Source organism: Telopea speciosissima, chromosome 7 (assembly GCF_018873765.1).
Source record: "Telopea speciosissima isolate NSW1024214 ecotype Mountain lineage chromosome 7, Tspe_v1, whole genome shotgun sequence".
In the NCBI taxonomy this organism is placed as follows: domain Eukaryota; kingdom Viridiplantae; phylum Streptophyta; class Magnoliopsida; order Proteales; family Proteaceae; genus Telopea; species Telopea speciosissima.
The window spans coordinates 64059485-64069953 of record NC_057922.1 but is presented as its reverse complement, the minus strand read 5'-3'; the positions used below and the strand labels follow the sequence as shown (position 1 = coordinate 64069953).

The window sequence follows — 10469 nt, the reverse complement described above, 5'->3', positions numbered from 1 at the left end:
AAAAAAGGGCCAAAACCTGTGTTGGATCGATTATAACCCAATAAGAATAAAACGATAAAAACTTAACCAAACAACCTAACTTCTATTTAACGGTTTGGTTTAGATTTGGCTCAGTATTAGACCAAAATCGGACCGAACCAATGGATGGACAGTGTAACTGTATATGTCAGTAGGCTTTGGAGCCATATTGTATATTCCGGGTAATTTTTCTTTTTAGAAGTTCTCTAAGTAAAAATTCTAATTAGGGTTTATAAAAAACCAAACTCATATGCTTATGTCCGTCCAAAGCAAGAACGCAAATTATTGATCGTTCGATCACTTGCAGGCATCCCACGCTTCTTAAGGTTGTAAGCAAGTTTCTCCATACGTAAAATTTAGGGTTTCAATAACCCCGCGAAGAGAAGCTGAAAAGAAATCCTGCGCCCTTTTGTTGCTTCATTTGGGAACGAAAATCGCACGATTCCGCAGAGAATGGCCACTCAGATGAGCAAAAAGCGTAAGGTCAGTATACTTTGAATCTCTGCTATTTCTTCTTGCTGAACTTAGGTTGGAGGTTTCTTTGATATATTGGTTTCCATTATTGGCTATAGTTCGTTGCCGATGGAGTTTTCTTCGCGGAGCTCAACGAGGTTCTCACCAGAGAGCTTGCCGAGGATGGCTACTCTGGTGTTGAGGTCAGAGTTACGCCTATGCGCACAGAAATCATCATCAGGGCTACTCGTACCCAGAACGTTCTAGGTAAATGCCTGATTGTTTGGGTTTTCCAATGAATCTCCATCTTGTAGATCCAGTGTCTGATTTGGGCTTATAATGAGTAATATAGGGTTTTAACCAATGTTTCTAGGTGAGAAGGGCAGAAGAATCAGGGAACTCACTTCAGTTGTTCAGAAACGATTTAAGTTCCCGGAGAACAGCGTGGAACTTTATGCTGAAAAAGTTAATAACAGAGGGCTCTGTGCCATTGCTCAAGCCGAGTCTCTCCGCTACAAGCTTCTCGGGGGACTCGCTGTTAGAAGGTACATTGGTAATCTTTGTCGTTCTCTTAAGCTGCGGTAGATTTACCTTACTTTTTCATTTAGTATGCTGTTTTTTTTTTTTGGATAAGCTGATGCACATTATGATCAGTTCCTGTCAATTCATTGTTGTTTGCATTTTGCCTCAGATGTTTTCCTGTTGGTTTTCATTGCTTCTTCTTGTTGGGTTGGGAGGCGGGTGTGCTGGGGGAGATGGATTTAGTTCTGTGTATACTTTTCTTTTCATGATTAGCGTAGAGTCTTCTCTGTAATATATGAATGTATGAAACTATTGGGGGACTGGGCTCACAGTTCTCATTTATTATTGTAATCTTCACAGCGAGCCTGTTTCTCATGCCAGTCTCCTGTCTGAGGATGACTAGATTTAGTCCTCCCCTTCCATGTTGGTGTAGTTCACCCTCCTGGAGCAGATAGACTTTGAAATTTAGAACAGATTTCCAGTATCTGTTGTCAAATCTAGTTGAGTTCTGATTTCGGCAAGGAATTGAAAGTCTTGTGAATTGTTTTTCATGAGATTTGCACCTTGAAAACACCCTGTGGTTTTTTCTTCTTTCTTATTCATTTTACTAGTTAGTATTTATGTTTGTTGTCATCAATAAAACAAATTGGTTTGTTGTACCAATCTTGTGTCGGATGATGTCAAAACCAATGCACTCCTCCATTCCATCATCCTCATGAAATGACCTTGATTTCCATGATGTGAAGGGAGGGTACATGCTAAACAACTATGAATGTTATTTTTTTACCTCCTCTTAGGCTCTTAATTATTCATGGGTCATTTTCAAAGCAAATGGTTTGATTTGGGTACCAAACTTTTGTCAGAAGGTGACTAATAGTTCGTATCCACTATATTGATGAAATGATGCTTGCCACTATTGCATATAAACTCAAGATGGCTACATGTCTGAATTACTCTCACTAATTATTAATCCTTGAGCAGATTCTGGCCCACTATATAACTTCTTCCCATATTTGCCAGGTCCATTGTTTAATTTTATAGGCAAGGTCTAACCTTTGCTGGGCTTTTGTCCCTTGACCTATAGTCGCTCATGACTTGGTATAGAGATCTGTCAGTGTAGTTGTTGGCCTAACCAATCCAATAAGAACAAGATCTTGTAAACAATGGGATGTTAGTAAGGATGAACATGACGTGGTTTTATTGCAAGGTTTTTTTTAATGAAAATTGAAATACAAACATATTTATCTCAACCTTGTGGCAATTCTCTCTTCAAAGCCGAGCAACTGCAAACCCACTACAGGAAAATGGGCTAACAAAACTAATCTTGCTTGCACAATGGAAAGAGTCAAACAGGGGGTTGATCATCTGTCTGAGACTAACGCAGCCATACCTTCCTTTTACATGGAAGAAGAAGGGATCCTCCCTCAACAACTTGACCTGACCTACCACCTGTCCTTGAAAAAGAATGAAAATGTCCCTCCGACGGTGGAAAAGCAGGGGAGAGGTGGTGGTTATTCACTTATTCCACAAGATAGATTGTCGCCTATGCGGGAAAACGCCAACTAAATAATGTGACAAGGCCTGCCCTAAAACTTTACCAGAGTTTCCTGATGTAAAGGGTACGGCCCTAGTCTTCACTTCAACAGTTCATTGAAAGGGTCTTTAGTGACCCGTGCCCTTCAACGTGGGATCCTATCTGTCTTTGCTCTTGTTCGGATGCATCTACCTCTGCGTGTTTGTATGCTTAAGCCTCTTCAGCTTAGGAGGCTTCCCTGGCTTTGTCCTATGAGGCTGTACTTGCACTTTCTTGTGCTCTATCCCCCTTGCTTGTTGAGTTTGTCCCTCACATTTCTTTTTCTAGCCTTTAGAGTAGAAAGATGCCCTGGCCCCGGGGAGTGAATAAGAGGGCGAAAAAGGCCAGCAGTACATGAACTTTTGAACTCCCATGTTGTAACAATTCCACCTAGAAGGTAATTAGTGAGTCTTAAAGCACGTCCTTGTACAATGCTCAAGGCTCTAGGCTCTAGGCTGAGTAGCAGGAGCTACTTTTAATTTGTTATGAACCCAAACGACGGATTCAATAAGTTCTTTCCATATGCAGATAATGAAGAACCATAAATCTGTTGTTTTGAGTTTAAATATAAGTCCCCTAGAGAACAGCAAGCAGCCTAACAACTTGATGTGCTAATCCTTAGTGAATTAATTCACTGTGGAATCAGTACAGCACTACAGCTTAATCAATGTGTAGTTAGTACTAACTACGAATGGTCAATCATACAGATTTGTCATGTCCTCCTTACACTGCACCCTTTGTTGATTTGAGAATTGCATGTTTTGGCTTATAAAATTCTGAATCACTATTCTATGATAGTTCTAATGTCGAAGAAATGATCGGAGTTGAATTGTATTTTTTATGCTTATATATGTGTATTGTTATCAGTGGCTATTAGATGTTTTGATGCTGGCATTAGAACTCATTAGGTTTAGTTATTTTCTGTGCCTAATCTTTAATTACTCGCTCGTATTTTTTTTTTGTTAGTGAGGGAGGAGATTTTAAATGTTCCAAATTTTGGTTTAAATCATATTCCATACAAGTGAAGTGTATGGACCATGCATGAAATCCAATTTGAAGTGAAGAGCTTAATAGCATAGGCTTGCCTTGGCGTCATTACATTTATGTTCTCTATTGTCATGGACTAATTTTTGTTAGCACTAGTCAAATTTATTGGATCTATTCAAATCAGCTGTGACATCTATTCTGGGTGATGTAATTCACTCTTATGGAGGCTGACTTTGTAGATGCTATGAAGAGTGATATTATTTGGAATAGAGGAATTGGCAAAGCAGGATTCATGTAACGCGCCTCATTCAGTTGGAAAAGCGTTTAGTTGAGTTATCCTCAGCCTTTTCCTTTCAACTGGCATTGGTTACTTTTCGTCCCACCTATTTATGGGTGATAAGGTCTTCTCATCAATGCCCACATGAAAGAATTTCTGGAATTAGTCAGGCTCGTTGCATATTGATTGCTTGGAGTTTGGAATAACTTCCTACATTCTCGTCAATCCTGAAGTATGTTTAATAATAATTATATTATTTCACCCCTCTTTTTTCATGAATTTCAGTTTTTTCGTGCTTCTGCGAGTAAACCGTGCCTTTGTCTGTTGATTGAAATTGACTTGGGAAGTAGTGAGAGAAAAGAATGAATGGCTTTGCTATGGTATAAGCAGAGTTGAATGGTAAAGCAGGATTCATGTAGCCCACTTCATTTAGTTGCAAAATCTTTCAGTTGAGTTATTCTGCAGCCTTTTCCTTCCAACTGGCATTGGTTATTTTTCTCCCCACCCATTTATGGGTGATTAGGTATTCTCATCAATGCACACATGAAAGATTTTCTGGAATTAGTCAGGCTCATTGCATAATATTTGCTTGGAGTTTGGAATAACTTCCTACATTCTTGTCGATCCTGAAGTATGTTTAATAATAATTATATTATTTCACCTCTCTTTTGTCATGGATTTCAGTTTTTTCATGCTTCTGCAAGTAAACCTTGCCCTTTGTCTGGTGATTGAAATTGACTTGGGAAGTAGTGAGAGAAAAGAATGAATGTCCTTGCTATGGTATAAACAAAGTTGAATGGTAAAGCAGGATTCATGTAGCCCAATTCATTTAGTTGGAAAAGCTTTCAGTTGAGTTATTCTGCAGCCTTTTCCTTCCAACTGGCATTGGTTATTTTTCTCCTCACCCATTTATGGGTGATTAGGTATTCTCATTGATGCCCACATGAATTCTGGAATTAGTCAGGCTCGTTGCATATTGATTGCTTGGAGTTTGGAATAACTTCCTACATTCTCATCATTCCTGAAGTATGTTTAATAATAATTATATGATTTCACCTCTCTTTTTTCATGAATTTCAGTTTTTTCGTGTTTCTGCAAGTAAACCGTGCCTTTGTCTATGTACTAAATCTTTACATATCATTAGATATTTTATTACTGTTTATGACTTGTTTTGGACAGGATTCTTTGAATGAAAATGTAGAAAACCTAGGACCTGTAACCAATAACCTTATAGAGGAGAAAAGAGAGAAGAAAGAAGAGGAGAAGAGTAACTGCAAGGGGAGGAGCCGTGTGTCTTGTGTTGCTTCCTCCCTCAAGTATCTTATTTATAATAAAACCATTACAATCATAAAAGGAAAAGGAAACTAAACCTAATCTAAAATAGGTAACCAACTTAGACTAGGAAACTGACTCGTAACTCCTAACAATTAAAGACAAAACAATAAGGGAAACCATAATGGACTCAACCACAATAGGGACACTCCCCCTATCGTGGTACGCTTCTCAACACTCCCCCTCAAGCTGGAGTATACAGATATTAAAAGAAAGGCTCCAGCTTGGACTAAAAAGTATAGAAAATCAAACTCAACACCAGTCTTGAATAGTAGTTGTAGACTTCAGTGAGCACAGAGGAAACTCTAATAAAATCAATAGAAATATCAGCCCAAGCACTGGACGATAGATAACATCAATTGCGATCCAAAAACAGCAGATAGGTAACAATGACAGATGTTCTCCAATAATTGCGGAACTTGATTGCTAATAAGAGAAGACGCGATCTTCAATATAAGGAAAGAACTTGATCTTCAAAGTAAGAATCAATTCAATCGCACAAAGTGGAATTTTCCTGTCAATCTTCAAAAAACACCATAGCATGCTTAAAAGATGGAGGGCAGCAACTTCGGAGTTTCCCTTCAAAAGTAAAGTAAAAATCTTCACTGAAATAAATCTTGAGAAATCTTCACCGAAATATTCTTGAAAAGATAAGACTCTCCAATTGATGACTTGTGCAGAGCAGATATGCAAATAATAATATCCAATTCTAATCTCCCCCTCACGTGTAGCAGTACACGTGAACAAATAACGGGCAATAATCAACATCTCAAAGCACGAGCATCATTAAAAAATTTCATAAACAAGAGCACCGCAAATAACAGCCGTTGACATAATCCCAATATATATCAGTTTCTAACCTCCCCTCACTGGAGCCAACAACCACCATGCAAGGTCCAACCTTCAAAGAAGTACAAATCCCACATGTGTTCGGCGCCCACCTGGGCAACTGTACTTCAAGAATTTTAAAGAAATGTCGGAATTAAAAGGGCAATGGCAGTTTGGTATATGACCAGTATCTCAATAATTTCCAATCTCCCCCTCAAAACAAACTCCAACCTCAATATCATTTAAGTACCAATTTGCCAAAAAACAAATTGATGTGATCTGGGCCCACAAAAGCAATAATATGGCATATATGTATACCCAATGGCAATTCTGTAATAACATCATGCAATCTCCAATTGATGTGGAACCCAGGTCAAAATACCCAATTTCGTTCGGGATGGACCCATCCAAGTATACAATAGGAATAACAAGAGGTAATGGCAGAACTGTAATTTAAGTGAAATCCATATATATGCATAAGCAAGGCCAAATTTAAGGGAGGAGTGGCAATCTGGTAATAAACCAGAATTTGCAAGGGGGCTATGGGTAATTGAAGAAGTAGTGGGACATAATGGGAATTAATTTATAGATTTAGGACCAACTTGGAAGAAAACAAATTAAGGATAGAAGGGGTTATTGACATTATGGAAGGGTAAAATTGGAAAGTGGGGTAATAAAAGTATAAAAAAGAAAATTCTTGGAAAGGGGAAGTTGAAGAGGTCGTCTCCTACCTCTAGCACAAACCAGAGACGGAAAACCCAACAAGTTTCTGAAGGAAAGAACTCCTTTGGGGATGCTCTGTTTATCCTAGGGTTTTAACGGTAAGTAGGTGATGGAAATACCTCGGATTGCACCCAAACAGAGCTCCAATCGACGACCACCGTATTCTCGAGATTGAAGGACCGGAGCTGCAACAAAGCGGTAGAAGTTGCAGCAGTTCGTTGCTGCTTCGATTCTCACAACTAAAGGAAAGTTTCAAGGAAATCTTCAAAGACTTGAGCCGTCTATGGGCAGGCACCCTTCAACCCAGATCTAAGAACCAATCGACAAGGATTAAAGATTCAGCATGCTTCTTCTTGGTTCTGGTAATGCTGCCCAGCAGAGATAAAGCCTGGAATTTCAGCAGCAAATCGATATTCTTTAACAAATCTTCCGGCGGTAAATCGATTACTCAATGGAAAATCGATCATAGCAGAAGTAGAAAACGACAACAATAGCAGGAAGATTCCGCAATCGATGCACACCCAACTTCAGGTATGATCTTTAGACACTATTTCAACTTTCATCGAAACCAGTATGTGAAACCCTAGTTCCTCTTCTTCCTTTATGAACTAGGGTTTCCTTCTTCAAGCCAGAATTTAAAACCGACTCTCAAAACGGCAATTACAGTGATAATCAGGTATTGGTTACAACAACTCTGATACCATGTAGAAAACCTAGGACCTGTAACCAATAACCTTATAGAGGAGAAAAGAGAGAAGAAAGAAGAGGAGAAGAGTAACTGCAAGGGGAGGAGCCGTATGTCTTGTGTTGCTTCCTCCCTCAAGTATCTTATTTATAATAAAACCATTACAATCATTAAAGGAAAAGGAAACTAAACCTAATCTAAAATAGGTAACTAACTTAGACTAGGAAACTGACTCGTAACTCCTAACAATTAAAGACATAAAACAATAAGGGAAACCATAATGGACTCAACCACAATAGGAACACTCCCCCTATCGTGGTACACTTCTCAACAGAAAATAACTTAAATAATGGTAGAAGTTAATAGATAAGGAGTCTCTTCATTGACCGAGATATATTATGGTCTACTATTGGCAATCATGTTGGCTTTTCATAATCTCGGACAACATAAATGCGTTGTCCCTCTCCCCATCCTTCCACCCCCCAAAAGAAAGTATTATGTTTTCGGATTACATAGTGTTAAACTACTTATTCATTCTTTGACAGTTCACATTTGGTTGCATTATGTATGTTGCACATTGTGAAGTTACTTATTCATTCTTTTGATGTTCAAATCTGGTCGCTATATGGTATTCCACCTTTTTTTTTTCTTCCAATTTCCAGTCTTTGAGCCTAGAAGGTAGGCATGTGAATGTAGAGTGTGGTTTAAGTAGTTTATGAATATGCAGAGCATTGCAAGTAAGACCTCGTTTTGTTAGGGGTTTGTTGGTATTATGGTGCATGTCCACTGTTAAGATGCGTGTCACGATAAGGGAGATATTCCTATTTTGATTTGTCCCTAGTTTATCTTCAATGAATAAAGAAAAGCCGACAATAGACACACACACTCAGTCTATCGTGGTCTGGGAATTCTTCCTCTCTTCTCACTTTCTTCTTCTTTGGTTCTGGCTTCTCATGTTCTTAAATTGTTACATCCATATTTGATTGTATGGTTTCCCCTCCCAGCCTCCTTTCATTGCTTAATTCTTGCTTCTGGCTGCCTTTATTAGGTTTGGTATTTTCTTATTGACACCCCCCTAAGGTGTCAAAAAAAATTGTAATCATTCTTTGCCCTTTTAGTGTAATTTTCAGTGAGGGTAAATACTGTCATTTCACATAAATACTGCATTAAATGGTTGCATTAAAGTTACTCAATTTTTTGAAAACCTTTTTTCCCCTTGCATGAAATACTGCATTAAATAACTTTTGGGAATATGACAAGGAGCAATTAAAAAGAGGTGTCAAGTTTTAAGCACACCTTCAGACACTACCATTAGATTATCCAATACAGATAGGAATAGTTTCTGTTGGATGTTACTAATTTTAATGGTTTCTTACTGTCACAGGGCCTGTTATGGTGTCCTGAGATTTATAATGGAAAGTGGAGCAAAGGGCTGTGAGGTTTGTTTTGGAAAAATTCCCCACCGGAAAAACTCCCCACCCCCCTCTCTCTCTCTCCCCCCCCCCCCCTGTTTGATTTGATTTGAAATCAATATGCTACATTTGGTTTGTGCTTATTTGTAAATGATCGCAGGTGATTGTTAGTGGGAAACTTAGGGCTCAGCGTGCAAAGTCCATGAAATTTAAGGATGGATACATGATATCCTCTGGTCAGCCTGTTAATGAATATATTGATTCAGCTGTGAGGCATGTTCTTCTCAGACAGGTTGGTTTTATAGACTGTCTCTCATATATGTTGGTTTGCATGATGGCAATATTTAGAATCAAATTTGAATTGGTCCTCCCACCTCTTTTAATTGCTGTGGATATTGCTGTAAATTTATTTCCCACCCCGCCCCTCCCCCTCCCCCCCCCCCTCCCCCAAACCCATCCTTCTCAAGAAAAAATCTGGAAGAGACTATGCATTCGTTGTGCTAACCTTTGTATGATTTGTTTTTCATGTCTTTGGTCAAGCTTTTTAACTGATCATCTGTTGTTACCTTGGTATGCTCTAGGGTGTTTTGGGAATCAAGGTGAAGATAATGCTGGACTGGGATCCCAAGGGTAAGCAGGGACCCACAACACCCTTGCCTGATTTGGTCACCATCCACCCCCCCAAGGAAGAAGAGGAATATATGAGGCCAGCAATGGTTGCACAACTTGCACCTGAGATAGAAATTGCTGCGGCTTGAGATCGATCATATATGTTGGTCCAAACAAGTCTTACGGTGTAATTTCTTTGTCCCGAGTTCAGAGAGGATTTTTGCTGATCTTTTGATGTGATCAAGGGGAAGACATTTTAGTCTGTTTTTGTCTCGCTTTATAGACTCAATTTTTTTTTCTAGTGTTCTGTTGTTCCGTCTTACATGTGGTTGTGTATTTTTTATTGTGGTTTTGGCTACTTTTCAATTTTCCCCCATGGCTGTGTATTTTGGATTTCGGTTTAGGCACCTTGCAAAAATATTTTTGGTTAAATTACAAGTTATTTGATGAGTAGTAAGGTTCCCACAATTGTTACTATTTTAGTTCCTCTGTAGTTGCCACATTACATTATTCGGTGTTTTTTCGGTCCCAAAAAAATTGCACCCAGGTTTCTTTCACCTAGATGATGATGCAATCCTTTCATGCTACCTTGGACTTCATCATCCCACCACGAAATCTTCCTAGGGTTTTGATGAATATTTTTCGATTCTCCTAGAACCTCTTTAGCATTTTTCTTAATAAAATTTTCATCTCATTCCACATTGTGTTATTTTCTCCCTCAAAGTCTCACTTTGATTGTTTGATAACTTTTATTAGCAAAAATGCTTTCACGGACACTTCTTATAAGATCCACCTTATTTTAGGTCTGATAAGTTCTATCTTATGGTCCTATGTAATGAGACACATATATTGGATTATTAATCTATGTTGAGTGATTAGGCTCTTTCTAGGTATATCCTTACAGTCCTTGCAAAACAATCGTTTGAAGTGTAGCCATATTAGCTTCTGTACTATAGCATTTATAAGTTGTTTGCTAGGGCTCATGAATCATATCAACTTTATAGCATAATTGTTGCCATGAAATAATCCAATATATGAAACATTGTAAAG

At 38.5% G+C, this 10469-nt stretch overlaps 1 protein-coding gene across 1 annotated transcript; it reads left to right on the top strand.

Moving 5' to 3' along the window:
* The first annotated feature begins 367 nt into the window (after nucleotides 1-367).
* On the top strand, nucleotides 368-9673 carry LOC122669616 (40S ribosomal protein S3-3-like). The gene is made up of 6 exons (XM_043866412.1): nucleotides 368-501; nucleotides 591-738; nucleotides 845-1016; nucleotides 8783-8837; nucleotides 8971-9102; nucleotides 9392-9673. Exons 1-6 carry the CDS (start codon nucleotides 472-474, stop codon nucleotides 9566-9568), a joined length of 714 nt encoding a protein of 237 aa, XP_043722347.1. The 5' UTR covers nucleotides 368-471; the 3' UTR covers nucleotides 9569-9673.
* The last annotated feature ends 796 nt before the right edge of the window (nucleotides 9674-10469 follow it).

Bases quoted from the DNA above. Each gene is read 5' to 3' on its own strand.
- LOC122669616 (XM_043866412.1), top strand. From the start codon at position 472: ATGGCCACTCAGATGAGCAAAAAGCGTAAG. The intron at 1,017-8,782 runs GTACATTGGTAA...TTACTGTCACAG, and splicing joins GGGGGACTCGCTGTTAGAAG to GGCCTGTTATGGTGTCCTGA. The intron at 8,838-8,970 runs GTTTGTTTTGGA...AAATGATCGCAG, and splicing joins GTGGAGCAAAGGGCTGTGAG to GTGATTGTTAGTGGGAAACT.